The 26,274-nt window shown below is 36.6% G+C and overlaps 1 protein-coding gene across 5 annotated transcripts in view; it reads right to left on the reverse strand.

The window, feature by feature from the left end:
* Nucleotides 1–26,274, reverse strand: part of LOC135323513 (peptidyl-glycine alpha-amidating monooxygenase-like) — a 148,924-nt gene that overhangs the window by 44,031 nt on the left and 78,619 nt on the right. For all 5 annotated transcript variants that reach the window (XM_064501932.1, XM_064501931.1, XM_064501930.1 and 2 more), the window contains 8 exons: nucleotides 26,010–26,097; nucleotides 15,449–15,534; nucleotides 13,658–13,741; nucleotides 4,178–4,226; nucleotides 3,594–3,661; nucleotides 1,903–1,983; nucleotides 1,707–1,783; nucleotides 725–828 (listed from right to left, as the gene is read on the reverse strand). In XM_064501932.1, the coding sequence (XP_064358002.1) occupies nucleotides 725–828; nucleotides 1,707–1,783; nucleotides 1,903–1,983; nucleotides 3,594–3,661; nucleotides 4,178–4,226; nucleotides 13,658–13,741; nucleotides 15,449–15,534; nucleotides 26,010–26,097 (637 nt within the window). The remainder of the gene's footprint in view (nucleotides 1–724; nucleotides 829–1,706; nucleotides 1,784–1,902; nucleotides 1,984–3,593; nucleotides 3,662–4,177; nucleotides 4,227–13,657; nucleotides 13,742–15,448; nucleotides 15,535–26,009; nucleotides 26,098–26,274) is intronic.

A 26,274-nucleotide genomic window follows, 5' to 3' on the forward strand; every position in this document is an offset into this window, starting at 1 on the left:
TCCAGTAAGATACAGTTTAAAGAATTGGGCTCATTTAAGAGAAAATTGCATCTATTTTTACTGTAATATGCAAACTTTATCTTGTAGAGGTCTGTCATCTTCGACTGAATAGCATCACTGACTAATAACAGTTCAGATTTTTCTATTTATTATCATTAGTTATTTATGGTTTAACTGTTCTCCATAAAAGCCTGTAGATTGTTATATCGAAAAAAGGGAAACTGGCACTTTATTCTGATTTTTTTATGGTTAGATTTCAAGATGGGCCAAAATTATAAGAAATTTAGAAAATTGCATAAGCTTTCTTTCTGAAATAACAGAAAACAGTTGAGGATTCATTATTTTGTTGTTTTAAGCAGTCAATATCTTCAACTTATTAAAAATACATTTTTAAAAACTGAGATTCTGAAACCTACTCTAACTGCAGAATAGTTCAACTTTTACATATCTGAGCACAGTGTTTGGCAGGACAGCTTCACGTGAGAAATGTTCTGAACATTTCAGAAAAATGATCATTCACTAAAGTAAAGGTTATGAATTTTGTAGAGAGTAGGCTTAAAAGTTAAACCTTCAGGGACTAAACAGCAAAACAGACCATTCCAAGAGAACAGAACAGCTTGTTATCATTACCTTGGCAAAAGACAAGAAACACCAATACATTTCCACACATACTAAATACTTGAAAAAAGTGACTAGAAGAATGGAGCAAATAGAGAAAACTTACCCTATATGTGTCTCTGTAGTTCTGCCTTCACCACTGAACACACACCTAGCTGCTAGGATATCATCAAAGTGAACATCTACAGGATGCTCCACGGGATAGAACGCCTGAAAGACAGCACGATCCACCAGCATTAGTGACAACGTCTCACGTTATTTACATGAATATACACACAAGGACAACAGTGCTACAAGTCTGAAAAGTGATTTCAAAAGTTTTACTTGGACTACTCAAACTCCCTCTACAAAACCCTGAACCACACTCCTCTTCCTTCAGGCCAGAAATGTTAAAAGACAAAGCTCGTGGAATACTGAAAACTTGTACTTGTGCATTACCAGCTCTTACCCGATCCAGCACCCTAGCACTAACCCGTCTGACAACATGGATTAGTTTGTCCCTCCTGAACATTTTTATAGGTCTTCTTTTGTGAGATAAGCATTTGCTGTTCTTATGTTTAGTCTTCAAGAGAGCTTTACAAAATGCTACAAAATGTACATGGGGTATAAAATGGAAGATTCTCAATCCTGCTCACAAGGTTTTTCTTCCTGCACTAGCAGCTTTCTAAAATGCAGGACCAAGCAAATAGCACGCAAGTAGAGGGAGTGGGAGAGAGCAGCTAGGATACTCTTTCATTTTTCTAAGCAGTCAGAGAAGTAGACCATGAAGAAAGGAAAAAAAGGGGAGAAGGATGCCTCTTTCCTGTGTCCTAACCTCTTAGCTTCTTAGGCACAGAGAGTGAGTGACAGAGGAGAGTGTAACAGCTGTAACAGTTACAGAAATTGATAACAGTTATGAAAAAAGTATCATTATTTTTGGATCATAATGTCACAATACTTGGCAGTACTGTAGTCACTTCTAGTGGCACAACACCATACACCAGAGGAAATGTCATGACACAAATCCTGTGGTATATAAGTGCTAGTGAAACTGCTTAGTTTTAACTAAATATAATTAAAGTTAGAATGAAAAAAAAAACCCAACTAACCTGTGGTAGTTGTGGACTCTGTCTACCAATCAATGTCCATTGACCATTTCTCACTCTGTATCCACTTACTACTTTACCTATGACATACAAATGTGTTAATGAACATCAGATACAGTTCTGCAGAAAGCCAATACTGTAGGTTTAGTATTTTTCTAATAAATGCTTGATATTACTAGTATTGCAATAAAACTCTTACCTAGTCTGTGTGTATGAACTCTGTAGGCAAAAAGGTGCATTGGAAATCTTTTGTAATGGCAGGCAATATCTGCATCAACCACTGTTAAAATATGATGGCAATAAACAAGTTTAAAATACATTACTTGTCTCGGTTCGGCAACTACTGTATTTCATCCAATGTGGAAGTAATACACAAAAAGTATACCTACAGTGGGCAACAGACCATTTTAAAAGATGCTGAATAGTATCTTGCATTTCTGTAGTCACTACCTCAAGACTTGTTAAGAAAAACTAATAAATATACTACAAGTTACTTGCAAATAACTTTCTGCGATGATAAACATTCAAAATGTGGCTGAAATTCACAGTGTTTTTTCCAGTGTACAATACCACTAGTAAACAAAGTAAGACTTGCTTACAGACTGTGTTGAGGGACACTTAACACTTACACATGACTGACAGTCTAATCGAGAGGAACTCAAAATGAACTGATACGGATTATAACGAACGCCTGATTTTAAGTTCATGTAGTCACAAGCCCAATCTTAAAGATTCAGAGCGAGATGCAGACTTGGGCAGGCAAGTGCTGCGCAAACAACGTCTGCAGGCCGGTTGTTGTGTTAGGTGCAGAAATAGTAGCGAAGGGAAAGTCCAGAAAAACTCCTCCGCAGATACCTCCCAGAGATATATCTGGAGACTGGCTGACTCATTACTGATCTATCAAACTTGATGCATTACTTAAGAATAGCAAATTTGATTGAACATCAAAAGACAGAGCTATCAACAGGTACGGAACTATTTTTGTTCCTCCTCCTTCACATACCCCCTACAGCTTAAATGTAATTACTGCATGAATCAAAAACTTCTACAGGAAAAAAAAAATCAGTTTGATGTTTTTATATGAAAGAGCAAAATATGTTAAGTTTCAACTCAACTTAAAAAAAGACTTCAAGGTGCTCAATTCACCTAACAGAGTCAGTTGGGCATTTGACTACTTTTTCCTATTAGGCAGCTAAGCTGTACCTGGGAGAAGTGGAGTCCTCAGATATCTAATTTAAAACCCCAGTATAGCACAAGAAGATACAAGTTACTTAACTTGCTTAAAATACAACACTCCAAGCCAGTCTGAAGCAGTGATATTGGGAATATCCAATCTGAATTTCAAATAAAATTTTGTTCTACAATATTTTTTCAGCATTTTGACCTTTTAACCCAATAGGAACATGGGGACAAAATTTTTAAAGAGCCGATCCTTACTGGCAGAGATTCATTTATTAAAACCGAATCTTTAGAAGTCAAAATTTACAGCACAAATAACAAATGCAGATGAAGAATCAAAAAACATTTTACAAGTTACACACATCCGTATTTTATGGCTTTTAGGGGGAAAAACAGGGATTTTTTTGCAAAGTATTGTTGAAGAAAATAAATCAAAGAAATACTCCTAAAAACTTAAAATTTTCAATATTAACAGGTGATTAATCTTTTATGCAAAACTGACAGCTGCTGTAGATCTAATCACCTGGAAACATGATACCATTTATAAAATATAACTTTTTTTTAAATCATTTGTTTCATTCAGCAATTAACTCTTCTGTCAGCAAGTCTCAGCTAAGTTTTCTTCCACAATCAGCAGGTGAAAACAAAACAAAAACAAAACAGAAATCGGATGCTCAAATTACATAATCACTTTGTAGGATTATAGCTTACCTTTCTCACCTGGTGGTATTACAGTGTTCACAGACATCATAAGATACATTCCAGCAATCAAAGGCTGCCTGTAATTCAAAACCCAAGCTCTGCTAAACAAGTCCTTTGTAAGAGCAAACTTCTGCTGTGAGTGATAGGATGTGCAATGCTACTTAACAACACCAACTTTTAAATGTTGCACTGTTTCTGACAAACAGAAAGGAGCTGTTGCATAGTGCTTTTCCTTCCCTCCTCCTTGTAGCTCCATTGAGCTACAATTTTTAAAGCATCTTCTACAAAGCATGTGAATTTGGACAAAATAACCATCTACTTAATTTCTATACTTGTCACAAATTTCTAAATATGAAACTTCCAAACTGGTTTAATTCAACACTGATAGCATTGTATCAAAGTTTCTTAACGTGAAAGAAAACTTTTTACCAAGAGATAATACATGGTTTCAAAAACCGTATTACATACATCACAGGATTAAGCATTATTTATTATACTTTTATTTCACATCTTTCAAAGCAATCTAAAGGGGTTCCAATGCCTTCTGTTCTGATGAAAAGAATCAAAATAGAAAAATTTTCATGCATACGTACTTTTGACGTGTCAGATGTAAAGTTACACCAGAGCAGTCCTTGTGTTTATCTGTACAAATCATGAAACAGTTTAATCATTAGCATCTGAAAGTCTGCCAAATTATTCCACATTAATGACATTTCCCAACTGGATTAAAGAAATGCAGGAAGACTATAGAAGTTTTATTCTTGCTGTTTGCAGTAAAACTATTGAACCCTCATATGGTGGAAACATTACCTAAATTTACACAGACCCGAACATCACAGTGCTTTATTTAAAGTGAAATCTGTAATATACAGGACAGCTCTGGTAAATGAAAAACTAACTGCTTTTTTGGCACTAGAAACTGCAAATCTTTATTTGCATCTGGGAATACTGGCATCTAGGAAATGAAACCGTGTCATTTTTACATCAGCAGAAAAAGTGATTTTGCTTCAAACAAATTTGTATTTCGACACAAATTAGTAAAAATGAAGGATCTGTGGAAAAGCATTAATTTTAGCCATTAAAAATGAATCAGCCAGCAATCCTTATAACAAAAGTCAGCATGTGAACTTGAGATATAAAACAGTCTCTCTAATGAAGTTGGATATTCTAGAAGAATAGTAAAAATAGCTATATCATTTATTAATGTACTATATCACCATTCTCTAATGTTTGACATTTCAATTTACTGTTGTCTTGATAGCCACTCAATTTCAAACACTGACTTAAAAGCAATCTTAAGACTTCAATTTTCACTAAAAAAAGCTTCCTTTCCTTTTATGTTTTATATCAAAATCAGCTATAGCTAGACAACAGATACAACTCTAAAGCAAGTAAACAGAACAAACTGAAAAAAAAATCCTTTAATCACATTAGCTTGAGGTAAGAAGGAAAACAGCTGCTGCAGTTGACAAGTGCTAACTCAAGAGAGATTTTCCTCCCATCAGTACCTAGATTCAGACCTGAAACAAATGGTGCATTTGAACAGAAGAAAGGATTATGACTAAAGTGGGACAAAGTAGTGAGACTTAATCGATTAAAAAAAATCAGCTTCTTTTTTTTTTTTTTTTTTTTTTTTTGTAAGATAGATATTTTGATCATACAACATTTCATTAACAACTGATAATCTTTGGTTTGGCTTTTACCACATTGATACTAGACCTTACTTATGAATATGTTCATAAAGTAGACAACAGTTTAGAACAAACAAACAAAAAACCAAACAACCCTGTCACTATTTTTACATAATGTATAAATTAGGTGAATAAAAAAGTTGTTAATCCATTTTTGCTAGGTTCTCATAAGGCTCATCATCATGGCATCTGAGAATTCTTATGTTTCTCTAGCTCTGCCTCACCCGAGAGACACTTCCATATTCAACAATTTGATTCGGTAAATCACAGCAGCTGTACCTGTAAAAATAGCAGCAAAGAAAGAAAACCCTTCCCTGTATGTGCAGAAGAAAAATTTGGATGTAGCTTCTCATTTTGTGACCAATACTACCCACGTACTGTAGTCGCACTGGATGTTCGGAAAGCATGGCTAATGCGAATTTTCGAAATCAAGTGTGATGAAGCAGCAGGAAAGCAGATGAAAATTCAAGTTGTAATGCAGAAAGAAAAGCATTTCGATTCCATGCAGATGGAATTCCCAACTCTGTCTTAAGCTACATGTAATATTACCTCAAATACAGAGAATTTGATACATACATTCTGTATAATGTATTGAATACAAGTTTGCTAGTGTATTAACACACACGAAGGTCACTCATAATCAAAATAAGAGTATTTTAAGACCACAAATGCAAAAACAAAGTAACGGTAGTTAGCCAGTTATTGTTGCCCTATTTTCCACACTATGCCTGTTCTATAAAACAGCCAAATGAACAATATACTGCAGAAAATAAACATTTTCTGTAAAATAGCACACATTATTTATCATTTTTTGTGCACACATACATGCTTGTACTAGACATAGAATAATTAATCCAAACATTAAGAGCCAAATTCTCCAATTTAAATTATGACACATTTAAAAATAGTCTTCAAATGCCTTTTTTTAATTATTTTTTAACAATAAAAATAAGTCCTTCCATAAATACATTCAGCACATGGCAAGCCTGAATTAAACTCTACATGAGACTCATCCCAATCACCGAGCTGTGCCTCAACAGCTATATGGAAAGACACCAGCTGAGAAATGGTTTTATGTAGTACGGAGTGAGAAATACAGACACAATAATCACTCAAGCCATATTTCTCCGATGTATCGATCATTTCTTCAGTAATAAATTTTTTTTTTCTGGGAACATTTTTAACTTCATCTCATGATTTTTTTTTTGAGTTTCCATGCAAGAAGTTTGTGTTGCTTTCTATGTTCCATTTGAGGTGAGAAGGAGGGAAGCCAAGAAAGTGGTGAAAAGGTTGAAGAGGAAAAGGGACAGGACCAAATAACAGACCACGGCAGGGCGGGGGAGAAGGTGAAAGAAATCAAGATATGGTCAGCACAGTCTAGATGGAAAGAAAAAGAAAAAACAAAATTATGCCAAACCAGAATAAGCACTAGCTGTCAGTCGCAAATAACAAATGCTGCTTCCAAAGAGCCAAGTCATGGATCAAAAAGCAGCAGAAAGACTAAGGCATTACACCAAAAGTAGGAAAACTGTAGAAAAACATTTGAGAAAAAAAAAAAATCAGTTTCCATCATTTTAGAAAAAGTTCATGATAAGGAACTGTTTGTGCTCCTCCCCCCTTTACTAGGAAGCTTCCCTTACGGTCTCAGTATCTCTGTTTTTGAGATAAAGGTCTTTGTGATGTCTCTTTTGCCTCACCTTCCTCATTTCCAACTGTGCTCTGGACTAAGCTTTTGTCTATTAATATAGCACAGATGTCACTGCAGAAGTTGGCTTTAAGGACAAGTTTGACATTGGTAGAGAGTTTGCACTACTTCAATTATTAATGAGAGTTGGGAAATATTTGCTTCCTTTGAGAACATTTTACTTACTTCATTATTTAATGTTATAATTTAAAAAGCAATTTGCAGTTTTGTCTCTTTCAGTTTTGGAATTTACAATTCAAAACATCACTATGCTGTCCAACTTTTAAATAGTGCTGACCACCACCCACCCCAAAAAGCAATAACAATAAACCTGATGCACCCCAAACATGAGTCATTTTTGAAAATGTAAGCCTTATTATATTATCATATCCCTTTTAAAAATGGGGGAAGGAGACTCAAATATATTTCAGTTTGTCTGTATTCAAGCATTTCCAGACTTTTAAGGTTTTCAAAGTACTAAGAAGAAAAGGTGAAATTCCTTTTTTTTGGGGGGGGGGGGGGGCAGGGGGGGTCCCAATTGGAGCAATGTCAAAATGAGCTGAAGACTACCGGCGGGAGGTCTATTATTGCTACTATAGAGGCCGATCATATCAATTTGTACCTGCAATTACCTGCAACAACATAGTCAACTTCTGGCCTAAGAATCTGACTCGCGGTGCTTATTATCAAGACTAAAGTAATAGGTGGACAGATTGCACTAGATGCATAAGAACTTATTACAGTATGTTATAATTTTATCCATAGCTGTATTTAGCCATGCCTGAGCTAAACATCTTTTTGTAAACATATGCTGGAAATTCTGTTTTCCTTGCTAGTCTTTCCCTACAGCTCACCTCCTTGAAACATCGAAGCTGCTGAACACTATACCAAAGTGAGCTGACGACAGTGGGGCAGTGTCAGTCCCCAGTGCAATCTCTCTTTTAGAGCATCACTGTGAGGCTTAAGTGGAAAGATCCCTAAAAGTCGCACAAACCAAACAAAATCTTCATCTTCTTTCCCGTTTGTCAGCCCAGCTTGCCTAACTACTTTGATTTTTGTATTGCAGCTATCCAGCAAATGTATGCCAACCTAAGGCAAATAAATTACTAGCTTTTATTTGCCATGCAGCAAAGAGAGGGAAACACATTTATGTAACTCAAACACGTTTATCTCAAAGCTAATTCTCCATGAAAAGTTTCCATCAGAAATCAATCCAGCAGCAGTGCTTACCACTGCCTTTTGCAGGCTGTATGCATATAACAAAGTCATTTTAAAATATTCTCTGTCCTTATTTACCAATGTCAAACAAAATTAATGGTGCAAGTTAATGCCTGACACTGGCTTCCAGTATTTTAAATGCATCTGTTGTTTTAAAATTTGAACATGATAACTTGATAATGGTAATTTTAAGTTCAACAGCCAAAATACATATAGATTAATAACAAATAAAACAACAACAAAAAAAATTGCCTATGCTACTCCTGTTAGGAAGTTTTCTAGGAGAAACACCACAAATACCAGCAACAGTCACAAGTTGTCAAATGAAGCACTTGTAATCGAGGAAAAGCCAAATTATCCTAAACAGAGATGCTCTCTTTCTACAGGCCAATTTTGATACGCCTTGCAGTGCAAATCTGCCAGTCTCTCTATCCAAACGCACGATCCCAAGGGGGTTAGTTACACCAGGGATAATCCACCATAAAGGCGGAGGCTCGGAGGGCTGCCCCACAGCTACCGAGCTTGCTCCCGCGCAGAAGGCAGCCCCCGAGGTTTTCCAAACGACGGCGACAGCCTGGCGCAAAGCTCAGGACTCAGCAGCCCGCCCTCGATGCCTGACTCCCTGGCAGCTCACGCCACAAAGCCTGACTGCTGCGAGTGCTCCCACATGTAAATACTTGAAAATTCACAAGAGGCCGAGAACTTATTTTGCACAAGTGATATTCAACTTGCCATCACGTTTGCCTAGATACCAAAGAAAATCCTCGGTTTTTAATTTAGAACTAGAAAAATAAAGCCCTGAGACACCTATTTTCTTTGCACTCTGGGTACATGGATTCTGAATGACGGAGCACACTATTTAAACTCTATATTCAGTTTTTTCATTGCTTTAGCTCTAATATTTAACAGGCACAGTATAGAGTTTACAAATGGCTACCAGAATACTTGCAAGCTTTCCTGTAGCAGAATGCTGCCTTTTCTCAAGTGCCAAACCCTTTGCTATTTAAAAGTCAACTTGTTGATTTTTTTCAGAATCTCCACATACGGTCTCAAAATTGACTTTGCCTCATCAACGATGTGAGGTAGCCTCAGATTTGGAGCACAGGCTCTATCTGAGCTAGGGAATGCCTATGCTAATGCCCACTGGGAATTAACCCCCTCCAAGTTATATTTAAAAGACAAAGGAATACAGTACAAAAATGAACCTAATCCTTTTAAAGAAAGCGCCAAATTCAATACACTGCATTTGATTTTGATACCTAATATTTGACACCAAAAGAACACTAGCTGAATTCATTTTTTCATGCAAGTCAGGGGATTAGCTATTGCTGATCTGTTCACTCATCCAAAACCAGTTCAGCAATATTCTTTTAAAAATCTAGTAACAAACAGAAGGGAAAATATATCTTTATTCAGTTCTGAGTTAATCATGAAAGCTGAAAAAAAATTTCCCTCTTTTAAACTAACTGTTTTTTTTAGAAACAAAATGTAAGCACAGACTCCCCACTGTCATTTTTACAACCAACTTTCCAAGCAGAAAAAAAGAAAAAATATTGTTGATCCTGGTCACGCATAATTTTTTTTTAAATTGAAATAAATAAATACCCTGCAAAAATCACAAATGATTGATTTGTTGATACAATATCATAGACATGACCATCTAAAATGGCAAATATGCAAATTGAATTAAATCAAGGCACTCTAATGTCAAGCCTTCTTGTTATCAGAGAAGCACATTGTATTCAGTGTTCAAATAGTACTAATACTCAAATGACAGCTTACAATTCACATTTTTATGAATAAGAGACAGCTAAGACAATTCCCAGTTGGGTAGCCAAAATTAGACTCCCCAATCAGAAAAAAATCCAGGTGTATCTGTTTTTCATCTAATGTTGGTAACATAAATCTTGTGAGGAATGACAGGTGGAAGAATTTATTTTTAGCAAAGAAGTGAGTGGATTAAGAGAAGGAGCTGAGAGCACAAACGTGGGCCTTTTGCTTAAACAAACAGCACCCCAAGATGAACAGAAACAACAGAACTCCCCCCAAAGTCTGCTCCAAGCATACTGACAGACATCATCAGCTGCTTCAAGCACAGCACCCAGTTACATGCACAGAAAATGACACAATCTCATTATTTTTCTTTCAGAAAAAGTAAAGACATCACCACTGATATGTCTACTTTACCTAGCTTCTGACTACTTTTAATTACTTCAGTTCTTGGAAAGGATTAAGATATTGGTATGGCAGGTTAGAAGCAACATTAATCTTCGCTGCAAGGAGGACAAGGGAAAAAACTCTAGAGATTCGAAGAAGAAATATATATATACATATATTTTAATCAGATCTGAAGCCACTTATACTAAAGAATAAACCACGAATAGCATGACAACTGCACTGCATATCCCTACAGGCCAAACAAAGTTATTTGTGTGCAGTTATAGATCTTAGGATTTACTTTCAATTGAATCTGAACCCTGAAATACCTGGGAGTATATAAAAAAAGACAGACAGTTTTCTGACCTACTTTTTACTTGTAACATAATTGTACCTACTATCAACCATAACTCCAACTCAAAATAATTTTTGCTTTAGTAATATAAGTGAAAAAAGTCAAACAGAACAATTATTTTCCTAGAATGGCTCTTCAAACATACCTCAAATTTCATTGGTGAATTCATTTTTGTTTTTCCAGCTTGTTTTATTTTTTAACCTATGTGTATTTTAGACAAGATATAATATGCTTTATTTTGATATTTGAGCATTACATGCATATCTAAATGTGAAAACACTTAAATCCGGCTAAGGAGGGAAGGAAAAGTAAGCATAATTAACTTAATAACTGGTTAATGAAATGAAGAAATATCCTTTCTACAAATAGTTGAAAATGAGTTGACAAATTTTTCCTAGGACATTTTTTCCCCAAAATTGATAGGAAGCAGAATTGGATGCTAATACATAAATAATTATTACTTCAAGTCAAATATTTTATATTTGCAATGACTTTTAAGTCAGATAATTAAACTCTGAACAGTGCTTCTGAATCCTTGATGTGCTGCTGAAAACTTAGTATTTTTCATCATTTTTCCGCTATTCTAAATTGCGACAACTGCACGTACTTACGAAGTATAATGATTATATTCTTACATTCTGAAAAGCCACAGTTATCAGCTGACATCTCAGCAGATATAAAGAAAGCATCTTTTAGATCATTCCTGAAGTGTAAAAACATCTCTAAGGTTCTAAAGTTCTGTATTAAATAGCCTTGAATATAGCAATTAAGGTTTCAGAGATTTAAATTATATTTTTCTCTACCCAAACCGGAGTTTTGACAGCCAGAAAAAATTAGAAAAACATTTTCTTCTCACAAAAATGATACAGAAGATAAATTATTTTTTTCACTTTAAAAATAGAAGATCTGATTACCAAGTAAAACAAGATAAAAACAGAGGGCATTCTGTCATATTCTTTAAGTGTTGAAATAACATATGACAATAGTATTTCCTAAGCTACAGCCGCCTTAACAGTCCACACCTCTTTAAACTCTCATCATTTCGCGGGTTCGTTTCTATGACATCCTTCCACCCCCCGCCCCGTCTAAAAGAAGGTCTGCTGAGGGGGCAGTGGTGCAAAACTTTTAATTTCAGGTGCTAACTTATTTTAATACAGCTTCTGTTATGTGGACAAGGTTGGGTTGTGTTTTTAACTAGGAGATTTGCATACCAAATTAATTTACAAATTAAAATTTCCCAAACACTTCCTCAACTAATGAGCAACAGAAGTTATTCATCTCATGTTTCTTTTCCTCCCCCCCTTTTTTTTAAACTATATACATACAAATTGTACTTGAGTGAAGATTAACTCTCACTGTCCCCAAGCAATAACGAAGAGCAGGCTCTCACCTAATACGTTTTCTTTAAAGGTTAGCAGCTTTAATTATAAGTTATTTTGGCAGGTGAAGAAGCTCATGGCTGTACTAGTCCTCTGAACAGTCTCATGAAAACTCAGTCTTTCTGATCAACCTCAGTTGTGCGTATGCCCCCCTCCCATGTTAAGAGTTGCAGCACGCTCACTCTGTTCCTTCCTCCACCTCCCCGCCACTTAGCGTTAGTGCCATTATGATACATTATATTTCGTGTCACAATAGAAACCTTACTTTCAACTTTAAGCTAAACTTCAAGTTATTAAAGATAGTAGGACACTGCTGCTGAAAAGCTAGGCGAATTTTGCCCAAACCTGCAAGAGGCGCACAGAAAAGTGGTGCTGTGGCCCAGGGGAGGTGCCAACTACAGGGATACTCGTGTATTGAGAACTCGTACAATCTGCAGATCTTTTATCACAGCAGCACCGCAGGATACAGAAGCCACTGGCACAATTCAGGAATTACTCTCATGTAACGCATATCCCTCCTTGCTCAGCACACGCGCTGCAGTTTTCATTTTCCTTTTGTGACGTAACTTCTATCGGCGCTGGGCTGGTATTCTCTTTTGTAGTAATACTACAGTCAAAGATTTTTAAAGCTTATTTCTTGCTATGCGCATTTTGAAAAAAAAGCTAAAACTCTTGCTGTTAGTTTTTTCCTATTATTTTACTTCCCCTTTCTTCTTCCAAGGCCAACATTTTCATTCATCACTCAATCCATGAGAACCTCCACATTCCTGTTTCAGCTCTATGCACTAATGAACTACAGCAGAGCTCAGTAAGACTGATGATGCAGTTTTTCTTCTTTAGAATAAAACAGAGGCCCTAAAGTGAAGATGCCACATGACAAGTGATTCACAAGAGTGGAAAAATAGAAAAATTCATGCATCTGAAAGGTGTCAGAATAAGGCATTTCTGATTTAAAGATCATGGTACAACACAAAATATAAATCAGAAAAGCGGTAATTAAACTTGTCCAAAACAGCCCTTCATCAGATCAACAACGTATCTGCATTAATGAAATCCAAACACTCATTGACAACAACAGAAATATTGCCATGCCTGAGAGGATTACTTTTCACGTTGTTTTAAGATATCAGAAGATACCATATCCACTAGTTACAATTTTTAGAACAGATACTGTATCCAAATACAGATACTGTAATTGACTGGCAAGTATATCTTATCTTTCTCACCAGGTAAGACAGAGTAAGGGTGTTCATGAGTATTTTTTTTCCATTCAACTTTCTTAAATAAAAACACAGTATTCTACAGAGAAAAAGAAGTTCCTCCCTCATCTTAAGATTATTAACTTGCCTCTTCATTAGGTAAAGTCATCTGCCACAGATTTTTTGAGGAAAAAGATATCCTTGTTCACTTTCAGACATTTAAAGATAAAGCAAAGTTATAAAAATCTCGAGTCAATATATTAACTTTATTACAAGTATGCCTTTATCTTTACCAGTGAAATTTATTTCTTCAGATAATGAACGTATTTTTAAATGCTCTGAATTTCTGTAACTGATATGGTCAACAGAATGAAGTTCCAAAATACGTACCTCTAAATGCACTGATATCACCATAGTGTACCTGGAGCACAAAGTATTTGCTACCTGTTTCTCCTCCAACTCTGAATCCGACACCTTAAGAGAAGGAAAACGCATTAAGATTTCAGAAATAATACAATGTAAAATGGTTCATCATTGCTGACAGTATCTAAAAACACAAATTACTGTAGTGGCTTACAGTGAAGGCATAGAAAATGTCCCTGAGATATCAGTGAGGAAAATGCTGCTCTGAAAACTAGAGAAAAACACCACCATACATTCCCAGACTAAGAAGCTAGGACCATAAGTTAACTATTACTGAATAGATTTATACTTTAAGCAAAGAAGTCTCTCATTCCAAGAACCTGAATGCAGATTTGACACAACTATTAAAAAAATTAATCAAAAAATAATAATAATAATAAAAAAAAAATCACAGTATTGGCCACCCCTCTAGGATTTGGTAGAATTTTCATTTCTTACACTACTTGGGAAAGATAGTATTAAAACTAACCTAAGAACACACTGAGAATGAAGAAAAGAAAATCTGCAGTACAAAACTAATTTCCATCCCAAAATATCTAACTCTGGAAAAAAAAAAGCCTTGTGGAAGTTATGAAACTATGTCATTTTTTGACAAAAGTAACAATATAGATAGAGGAAGAATTTGAAAAAATGAACACAAATTGCGGAGTATCACTACCACCAAAAGAGATTTTTCTACATTGATTCTGTAATGAACACACTTGGAAAGAAGCAGAAAAAGCAATTTCTGCTTATTCAGCCAGTGAATCTCACTAGATTAAAAACTGCCAATGCTAAAGCCTATCTGCAAAGGCAACTGCAGCATCTCTGTTCGCAAATGTAATATCATTATAAAATAACCCATTATATTTATGGGCATCTTAGAGACAACAAAATTATTACTTGCTGGAGTTTAACACCAGAGTAAATACCAGGCCTCCACAGAGTCCAAGCAACATTTTTTTTCTTTTTAAATTAACATGCCAAAAACCAAATCAAATAACATTCCTGCTGATAAATGTGTAAATGCACAGTGCACTGCTCCAGGTTATGAAAAGTAGTAGTAAAAATGCAAGAAAAAAAAAATCTCAAACTCAAGGTATTTTCAGACTTAGGCTATATAGTCGGTAGATATTCCCCGGACCCTTGGGAAATTAGAAAGAACTACTTCTCACTGTCTTTCAGAAGTACCATTCCTACTAGCCTAGAAAATTTTGATCACATTCAGCAAAGTCATTTATTTATATAAAACCATGGGTATGAACATGCTGCTGTCCAACTGCATCAAAACATCAAGAAATGAAAAATGGGTAAAATTATCCAATATACTTAAGAGCACAGAAAAATTCAATGATCGGATGAAAACCTTTATGTGCTTTCCTGAACACATGAAAATATGTTAACAGTTTCAGAGGGATGATACAAACTGTGCCACTGAACAATGTATAAATAGCGCACTTTTAGTAATACATTGTAGGAAATGCAAGATTAATGCTATATAAAAATCAAGCATTGTATTATTATTCTCTCCTTTCGCCTTTTTTCCCCCCTACTGAAGCCCATAATGTTACAGCAAGCAGGATGCCAAAAAAACCCTCCCTAATATATTATCTAGCATGATGTATTCACAATTTATGAGGTTACAGTTTATAGAGTTTCAATCAAGTAAGACTTAATAAAACATTGCAGGAGCTTCCCAGAGATGCGAGGTGCTTACTTCCACATCATCTTCTCTCCCTTGCCCCTGCATGCAAGAACTTCACATAAAAGGCACCATACCTTTGGGCAGCCTGGTAGGTGGAGCATTTCTTGCCCAAGCATACAAAATATTAGATTTGTCCTTACATGTTCCTTCATCACAGTCCCTAAAAATATGAGGAAAGAAAACAAGAGGGAATATGATTTTTTTTTTTCCATTTTGAGATCTGCAAATGCCAGGCGAATTACATGCATAAAGTGTTGATTTTAAGGCGTATGAAGATGTTTTTGGATGTATTTTGTTTAAACACAGTTCTCCTAATTTAGGATGTATTCCTGGCTGTCACTAGGTCCTCTGTCTTAACCTCTTTCTCTCCCCTCCCTCTGTCTTAAGATAATTTTAGGCAAATGGTATCAAATCTATAGAAAGTTCTGATAGTCCCTGTCAGTCTAGTTAGTAACCAGTGGTGAGAAAACAAAGGAAACTTATGAGGATGAACCACCAACTGGAAGTTTCTAGTGCTTCAAAATGACATTGGCTGCCAGATTTGCACAGAGGGACAGAGGCCATATGTAAAGCAGCAAAAAACAAAAACATTCAAGCTTTTTGGTCCAAGTTTGACATTTAAAATCCATCTAAAAAATAACTGGATAAAATAAATAAATAAAGTATATCACAAAGGCTCTCTATGAAACCACAGATAGGAGACACTCACACTCTTCCCTCTACTAGACCCAAGCTTACTGCCTCAAACTGAGTTTTCATTTCACTGCATTGTTTTTTTTTCCTCAATTTTTCTATTTATGAAAAACAAAGTGTGTGCCAAGCTGCAGACCACAAACAGGTCACGGCCACCTACAATAACCGCGAGCTCCAGAGCTGCTGTCCCCAGCCTCTGCAACTAGAAAGCTGCAGGTGACATGCAGGGTTGTTTTCCTTTGCCAGAAGAGCTACTCCAGGGCTGAGGCCACGGAGCAGACACACACATGGTCACGGCTCCTTCTGTGTGAGTTTGTGTGAATTTTGTGCGTGTTTGTTTTAAAAGGTACTTACAGAGCTGTGTGGATAAATGGTTACCAGAAAGCAACAGCTTGTGTGACCTGGACCACTTCCAAGGGGGTGTGGACTGCTATATGCGGATGTGGACTCCAGGATCATATACACAGATGAGGAAACTAGGGACTCCGAGGGACTTTTCAGACACCTACCTAAAAGCCACTGCTACATCAGCGTGACCCTTCCCTTCCAAGTAAACAGTTGGGTTTGGCCTCCCAGATTGGGAAGTCACTTTATTTTTGTTCACTATACGAATGCGTTGTGTGAGCGGAATTAGTAGTAAGGTTTGAGTGGCTGCGACCTGTGCACCCTCCCTCCCTCAATCCTCTCTTAGGAAGAAGGGTTATTTGCAGGGTGCATTTGCATCCTCTGCAGTGGCCCAGCAGAGCTGGGCTCAAAGCACTGGGGGCCTGAGCACCGCAGTCAGGTCATGAATGCGGCACCACGGCTTCCTACAGATACGAGCTTGAGGAGGCCTCAACCTGCAACTGCACTGAACACACCAACCGATCCAAGACAGATGCAGTAATGGCTGATACCCAAGCCAAGGTTTCAACCCGAACCAGAAGCCTTCCGTCTTTTGTACTACTGGTAAAACAGGATCTGAGAAAATATTTGTACACACAAAATAAGCCCAACTTAAATAGTGGGGAAAATAAAGTTTCACACAGCATGAGGAAGGGAATAAGAGCATAAAAGACGAGGCCTTTTAGGAGATGCAGGCTCAGTAACCTGTCTGTGGAGAACACCTCAACCATCCATGTTAACCCTCAGCACAGCGGTGACTCTGCAGTCCAGTCCGTGCTCCCATGGCATAGGCATTTAGGTGTAGGGAAAACCACTTCAGCAGAACATTTAGAGCTCCTATGATCCCTCAGAGCCTTACTGTAACACAGGTGTTGTGTATTCTTCTGGCAGGAGGCATTGCCATAATCATTAGACTACGGAGGGAAAGGGAACACTTCACTTCTTCCCCTTCACCAGTTTTGCTCAGAACATCTACTGGTCTGCTGGTCTTGTCCCTCCCCCCCTCCCAAAAGAAACATGCCATAAAGAGAAGCTGCTACCTGGACAAACTTATTTCAGGATAGGTGAAATGTTTCATAATTAATGATTCATACAGCTGCAGGCAGAACTCTGCAGCTTTCAATTGCTACTGTCTAAAAACACAAGAGATTTTAGGGATCTAACCAGGTATTAAGCAGCACGCTCCAGAAGTACGCTGAAGAGATTGGTTAGGAGGAATAACAACAGAAACCAGAATTGCAGCCTCACTTTTATCACAACATACTGGGCCCGCAACCCTTCATTTACACCACAGCATTTGTTAAAACCTTAGGAAAGATATTCTATCACATCAGTTAGGTTAAAAAAGAAAAAAAAGTAAAATAAGAATAATTTAGAAAGGTATGTAGGCTGTTCTGAACTCTGTTTCTCTCTTCTCTCTGTCTCCCTGAGATAGAAACGGGGTAAAAGATAGCGAGGGGGAGAGAGCTAAAATACACACACTGTTCTTCCGTGATGCTTAAAAAAGTCTACTCTCATACAGGCATCAACACTGACCTTGAAACTTCAAGCTTTCTCAAAACAAAACCAAAGCCAGAGCAGATTACAAAAAAGAATAAAGATGACTCATGAACACATGAAAAAAGCAGGAAGCTAGTAAAAAGTGTGAATTTGCAAACCAACATGAAATATTAACCACTCACTGAAATTCATAGCTTCTATATGGTATATGCAGAAAATCATGAGATCAGAACAGAGCAGCACCAAATACATATAAATTCAATATAAGCGTATACAACATAATAATACTAATAACTATAAATCTGACTGTTGGTCAAAAAATTTTTTTTTTTTTTTTTTTTTTTTTTTTTTTTTTAGCAATATCTATAGTCAATTTTTCATTTTGGGTGTTGCGGGAGCAGGGCTTACTGAAGGCTTCTGCCTATTTCCTCCCAGCTCCTCCCCTCTGCTTTCCTGTAAGCTCTTTTAGCTCCTCTGAGCCCACCCGTGGCATTCTCCTCCACGTTGGGCATGCCAAGGAGCTGCGTTTCTATGACACTGTGGTTCTGACTCATTACCTAGATTGAAGGCAAAATGTTCCGCCATGTCAGCGAGAGAGGTCTTTCACTATTCTTTTAGGGCTGCGTATACATAGTTAAGACTTTGAAGTTTAGGAAATATACATCTACGCTAAAACACAGAAATACATGTCCATGCGAATACAGCACACTGAAACTTGCTGCTCGTGCCCAAAATAGACAGACACGCCAGCCTTCAGAAATAAATGATAGCCAGACCTTCGATGGCACATTTTGTGCTCCTGGAAGAAGAGGAGCTTAAGTTTTGCAAATTCAGGTGCTGCCACCTGCAAGATCTTGAGTCCATCTTGCAGCACCTACCCTTCTGCCTCCTCCAACCTCCCCCATGTGGTTCTGAAAAAAGTCGAGTCCAAGGGGAAATCTAAGGATAATCCATCCTAGTTACAGAGGTGGCAATATGGAATCAGTTAAAGTGCCTAGCATGCCAGAAATAGCTACACAGAACATCTATTTAGCATTACATTAATAAAGTTATCTGTTTCTTATCCCTAAGTGTCAATTATTAACTTGCCCCCAAATCCTGATTAATGTTTCTTGACTGCTGTAGCCTCCTTTCTTGCACTATCCCTTTTCACATCCTATAAACTGACATGTAGATAAACCTCTTCTAGTTTCTTTGGAAGATACTGATAACTGTTGTAAGCTATACCTAAACAGCATTAATAAATCTAAAAAAGGACAAGAATAAGTCCTGTCCTCCAACCCCCCGCAAGAACCAAAATTTACTATGTCTGAGAAAACTAAAATATAGATTCTTTGAAATGCTGACAGACGAACTTTAAGATTTTATTTTAAGAAAATCAGCTGAACGTGAAAAAATTTGAAAGTATGTGTACAAGCCACACCACAGGATTGAAGTATGCATACTCATTTATGAATGAAAGAAAAAAACCGAAATCATGCAACTAGTAAACAGCAAATGTACTACACAAATCAAAGCACACTTCACATTTAGCCTAAGTTATTTCATACCAGAAGAGGGATTATTACAAAACAATAGGAAAATAACAACATTTAAAAGCTTAGGACAGTGTAAATCACTTCCCAACGCTCATTCCTGGCAGCCCCGTTAGAATTTCTGGTTGCTACATTAGGGATTCTGTGCTAGATTGTATTTTTCAAATATTAATGTCCCCATCAAATTGAGAAGGTGCTTCAAAATCCCTTTTGACTCATCAACATCCAAACCACACAGATGAAAACCAACATCTTCAAATTTAACTCTTTTGAACCCAGGCCCATTGATATACAACCCTTTAACCTCCAAGTCAAGAGAATGCAAAAGAATTTTTTTAAAAAATAATTCTGCATATGATTCAGAATTGTTTACAGTATACTCAACTGGATTGATAATTTTGGTTTTCCATAGGGAATGACCACTAGGATGCACACACGTTAAGATGTATTAAAAATTGTGGTTAGAAAGGTAAATGAAAAGCTAGATGAGTTTAATAAACCTATCATGACATTTGAATGACCTTATTTGTGGCTGGCAATAACATTTAAATATTAATATAGAAATAAGATGAGACTAAGGGAAAAACAATATATGAAGTTTCTATGGGAACAAAACACCAGTGTTTTAAGACCAAATATATTTGCATTAAGAGAGCAAATAATTTTTTGTATTTCTGTCTCTATTACACTCTTCTTCATCGATTCTAGCCAAGACTTGTAAAAGAAAAAAAAAAAGGTATTTTAAATGTTAAGAAAAATGATTTTTTCTTCTTGAGAACTGGTCTGCTATATCTTTGCTAGAAAGTTTGCCCAGAAATGAAAATTAGATTAGTTTAAAAGACTTTGGGAAAATCTAGAAGTTGTTTTAATATCAATTTTTTAAAGAAGTTACACATTTCTGAGTATATTATTTACATTTGAGCATACTTCATTACTAAACATACTTAGAAATGCTTGAGAAAACTGGGAAAATTTGATCTGTACGACAGAGATTGTGTGAATTAACACTCTTTGTTGTCAGAGCTGAATGGTGCAAGCAATTCTGCCGTAGTGACAGTGGTGGGAAACTACACTGAGAAATATAAATCTTTAGATTTCCCCCTCCCAGGTAGAGAAATGTGTCTGGCTGTTCCCTTCTCAACATCTTTGGCAACCTTTACGGGAATGAACGATACCATTACTTCCAATCAAAAGCTCTCAAAAACATGCCCTACTTCCAACAGAAGTAGCTATTCTGATGGAGGACTTAGTGGGTGGTAACCTATGGCCTGTTTAGACAAGACAGCTATTTAAAATTATTCCTCCTGATCTCAATAAAGGCTTTGTCTACAAATCATCTGAGATGGGAGTTCATTTCAGGGGCAGTTTCGATGCAGGGTGAGACTTGTCCTGCTAGGAAGCTAAGAAGTTCCACAAAGTTCACTAACCCCCCCCCCAGTTTATTCAGACATTCTTGATTATCTATGGAGAATTTATTAGAACTTTTGGTTAACCATTTCAGACATATATACTTTGGTTTGAGCATGGTTTATCAACTCAGACAAAACTGCACGTGATAGTGGCTGAATTGTTTCTAGGGCCAATTGCAATCAAGAAATAGAAGCAGCTACAGGATTTTTTTTTTTTTTTTTCCTCCCCACTGGGCGAAACCTGAGCCCTGTGAATCTACCTTGTTTCTGTGGAAAGCTCTATGGGCCTGTGCTGTTTCTGTGTAAAGCCTGGCTATTTCTACAACGGACACGGGCATGCATCCCTTCAGATGGGATGTTCAGGTAGAGATCATCTCAGCAGCTTAGCAGTGGGAAGAGAGTTGCAGGAAACACGTCATTCTGCGCAGAGCCAGCTCAGGTCCAGCACCACCACACAGCCTTTTGGAAGGCCAAACAGCATAAAGTTATCAGAAAAGGAGTGTGGGGGTGGTCATAGCTTTAGCTCAGCACTGCCATGACCACCAGGCAGCTAACTCCAGCAGAGTTACTTGGAAGCTGTATCCTTCCCTGCTCCATTCTCCCATACTCAAAATAGGCCCAGATAAAACTCCACGCCCAAGAGAAATCAATTCTGTCCTTGCATTCTGAATGCTACTAAAGGCTTACTTCTCCATAATATAGCTAGTGCAAATCAACACAGTTTGAAAAATAGCTTTGATTTCGTATATTTTAGTGTTCTTACAATTCTGCAAAGCAAAGGCTAGTGCTGCCCAGAATTTCGCTGAAGAAACTAAAATAACATAAAAATTAACACTGCATGCCTCAAAAGAATAAAAAAAGGTGTGATACGCTGTCCATGTAAATAGTAAAGGGAAGGATCCTTGCTAAACAAATCTAATGGTGAACTTATATGTCAGTTTTTAGACAGCCATTCTTTCCCCTAGTAGACGGAAGAGCAAGCAAAATCATCATTGTTAGTCTGGAGGTAAGAAAACAGAAGGAAAGAACAAATCAACAGCACAGAAACAAAAATATACATTACAGAGTCAACAGAATAACAAAATTGTTTCCAACAGTTGGAAACTAAAGCTAGCAAGTTTAAGCTAGTAAGAAAACATCTGCTTTTAAAGGTGATTCCAATTACTCTCTGAAACAACTTAAATGTGCAACAGATGCTCCACGTCTGAAAGTTTAAGTATACACATTCACATATATACACACACAATATTAACTACATATACACAGACACAAAATAAACTTAAGACATTTACATAAGCGTGTGTGTGTGTGTGTGTGTGTGTGTGTGTGTGTGTGTGTGTGTGTGTGTGTGTGTGTGTGTGTGTGTCAAACAGGCATAAACTCAGGAGATCTCTAAAGCCTGTTTCATATAAAACAGATGTGACGATCCTTCTAGCCTTACAGATGGCTATGGGCAAAGCAAGATGAACTGTTCCAATCTACTGCAGTAAAGGAGATGTGAAATGGTGAGCCCCTCGATGAAGGGTTTGTATTCTGAGAATATAAAGCATATACCATAGCTCAGAAATTGTTTATAGAAAAAGATAGTACAATCTAATTGAAACCAGCATACAAAAAAAATCAGGAAGGTCAGATTTAAATATGACATTAATTATGGGTCTCAATCTGACAGGCAGGTGATAGGTACAGCCATCAAAAACAAAAGCAACATTAACTGTCAATTCACGCACACTCTCACTGACTGGGTGATCGCTCTCATCTGGGAAAAATGATGATACAGCCAGTGAGATCACACTACCTGAATCCAAGTCAAACCTAGGATTCAAGTCTGATCCAGCCTGGAAGACCTTTATGATTTTCAAGCTATTGACCTGCCTCTTCACATCTAAAAGCTCAGGAACCAGAAGTTTCACATAGACTCTCAGAACAACTGAGCTGACAGCTGAACTGACAAGTTGCTTGGTCTGCCATCACTAGGCTAACAAGTCCTCCCAAAATACCTGCCAGGCTGTTAGACTTGCATCCTGATAAGCAGTTTGTAGCTTTTCCTCGATAGTGCAGAGACCCCACCAATCATAATTTTTGAGGCATGGTTAAGGTACTTCTTTTTCCCTAGAGGACTGAGCCTTAGACAAAATAATCCGTATAGTGCCAAATGAAGAGAAACTAGAGGACTTTTCTTTTTTCTTTTTTTTTTTTTTTTTTTTTTTTTTTTAGTACAACAGAAGAATCAATTTTCTCCTCAGACGTGCCTTGAAACAGCCTCATGACTTTATCTGAAGTATCTGATCAATCTATAAAAGGACAATTCTATCATGTACTGAACATTTCAGATTAACAAAACTATTTCCAGACATATGAAAGCAAAACACATTAGAAATAAAACCTACTCGGTTTTAAATAAGACATTCAAGGTGTGAACTAATTTGAAACACATGCAAACAGTTTTTATCTTGGTATATTTTTCACATAAGTTTAAACTATTCAAGAAAGTATACTCTAAACATTAGCAAAAGACACACTGGAAAGAAGAAAGAAAAGCAGTCTGCTGGGAAAATAAATCAATAGAAACTCTGTGCTTTCATCATTTTATTTTTATCTGCTTTTCTTGCAAGACAAGATCACAGCATTCATTATAAATATTCAAACTCCTCGTTGATGAGTGCAAGGGAAATAAAACTTTCGACAGAAGTTTGTCGTATGTTTAAATACTGATCAAATAATTTCCCAAAAACCTATAGAGCTGATTAGGAGTGCTAGATTTGTATTTTTTCTGAAAAACACATTATACTATCCTATTATCTCTACATTCCATTTCTAGTTATCTTATTGGTAAATTTTTAAAAGATAAATTCAGAATTTAGAACTGCATTAGAAAATCTGTATTAAAATTGTTCCACAGATCAGATTAAGTTACATAAGCTTTTATAGCGTCGGTAAAGCTTCACAACAGGTTCACTCTCACAAACCTCTTAAGAACCAGTAACCTACCCAGTTAACCCCAAATGCAGCTTCTCAGCACTTTGGCTCCTCACATCTATTCTAGTGGCATGGTGAACTTCCCTCTGCCTTCACAGTTTTGGCACTTTGAAAGACAAGTTAACTACCAAACCATCTGCCACAGAGAACCTTCTTTAGCTTGCTCTTAACTCAATTTTCCTCTAGACACCTGATACAACACTTCTCCATACACAGAAAAGGACAAACTATAGAAGAAGAAGCTAGGTCTCTGGTCTAAAGCTAGCACTAGCAACTACCCTCTAGTAAACTTAGGGATAATAAAGATAAGAAGAACAAGGAATGTACAGAACCTCTTGCTCAGAAAAACATAACAGAGGAAAAATACTAGATGGAATGGGTGAACAAAGCCAAAAGCAACTACATCGCTACTTTCAAAGAACTCAAGAAATGAGGTAGTTTGGTTACTGAGACTGCCGACCCAAACTGTTTGAAGGATGAATACAAAAGTCAGAAACAATTCCAAGAAAGCCTCCCTGAATGTTTTTTTTTTTTTAATCAAATACTTGACAATGCTTTATATCCCTATCCTACTCCAGTTTTCAATTCACATCCATGTGCAAACTATGATATGGATTTTGGTTTATCAGAACTGCCTAGAATTTGGATTATGAAGTGTCTCTTGAAGTCTTTATGACTGATATTTCCAAGGTACAGTCTGTCCTCAGTAGAAGATTCTTAACTTCAAGAATTAAATCACATCCACTCCCTAGGAATAGTAGAGACTTTACATCTTGTCCCAGTCTACAAAGTCTTTTCTATAAAACAAGATTTCTCAAGCATGACTCAAGGGACGAGATAAAGTTTTCCTGCAACCAAAAAAAAGCTTATTATAAACATCATCTTTAAAATTATAAAATAGTACCACTTGCATTCAGATTATTCAATATTTTTGCTGTAATTTCATCTAGATATTATAATTAGCTTGTCTGTCAGAACACAAAAAAATGCTGCTAGTGTCTAGTAATTTTGCAAATAGGAATATTTCTTTTCCTCAAAGTTTCTTTTCTTTCAGAAGTTTCGTATATTTGTCCCTCATTCAGCACAATATCTTTTCTAAATATAACTATATTTATCTCATTAGAGGAGCTACAGCTGCATTAAAGTTAACTGGCAACTTGACTTAGAATAAACATATGCAAAGCTTAGCATTTTTATACTCGCTGTCAACTGAGCATCATGGTAATTTTTTTGGAGAAGCTATATCCTGCTTTTCCATTCTCACAGATAACTTAATTTCCTCAAGAGCTGCAGAGACAGCTTCTCAGTATTCACTTTTGAAAAGTAGGTCATTTATTTGGGCTTCTAAATATGAATTAGAAGTCTAGATTTCTTGGTATCCAGTAGTACCAGGCCAGAACAGCTCTTCGAGTTTCAGTGCTCTGAATTAGAAATAGTATTCACAAGGTTAGTGCAAAAAGGGCATCTCAAGTTCCAGGTCCTGTCAAACATCTGGACTGTCTTCATTTTGGGCAATTATGGCAGAAATACGCACCTTTAAACCTTCTTTAAGATAGTCAACTATGCATCGAGAAGCAGAAAACAGACCACTTCCCCTTCCTTACAGAGGGCTCAATTAAAAATAAATAAATAAATCCAAGACTATGCTGTGTTGCAAAATAACAGTCATATATATCACAGCTCTAAAAGTCTGACAGCTGCATACACCAACATATCGTTCACAAATGTAGTAATTTTTTTTGGTCTTTTCTCTCAAAAATGGTCTTTTTTCCTCTCTCTTTGGAATACTACACTTCATTCTTCAATTTATTTGAATTCACTACAGAACACAGAATATAGACATAATCCGTACACAATCTGGAAAACGTATGCTGACCATCACACTGAGAAAGACCATCCAAATTATTCTGTGATATTTAAGAAGTATTGCTGATGTATTTTTAGTTACAGTTCTTAAAGCTTTAACTAAAATTATCAAAACAGAAGCGTGGGAAGATTAGAATGTTACACATTTCTTCTTCCTTCAGTTTTTCCACTTTTTTTTTTTTTAAAGTGACACTTTAAAAGGTTTATTTGGAGGCAACCAATACAGGAAAAGTTAGATACAATAATAAATACAAGCCTGCAACTCTTACCAGTAACTTTCAGTAGAAGAGGGTTCATTACATCCAAAGAGTAACATGTGATGGACAGTGTCCATGCTGGCATGAGGTTTAAAGTCAACTGAAAGACAAAATGATAAAAAGAAAAAAAAAAAAAAGCTATCTTTACTCTCACCATGTATTACATAAGGAAGAACATTTTGTGCCATCACTGCACCTTGTGTGGAGTGTTACAGAGCATGTACCCCAGTCACTTCTTATTTACCTTCTGCGTTCCACTTACAATTTTACAAGCTTT

This window comes from Dromaius novaehollandiae, chromosome Z, assembly GCF_036370855.1.
Source record: "Dromaius novaehollandiae isolate bDroNov1 chromosome Z, bDroNov1.hap1, whole genome shotgun sequence".
Lineage (NCBI taxonomy): Eukaryota > Metazoa > Chordata > Aves > Casuariiformes > Dromaiidae > Dromaius > Dromaius novaehollandiae.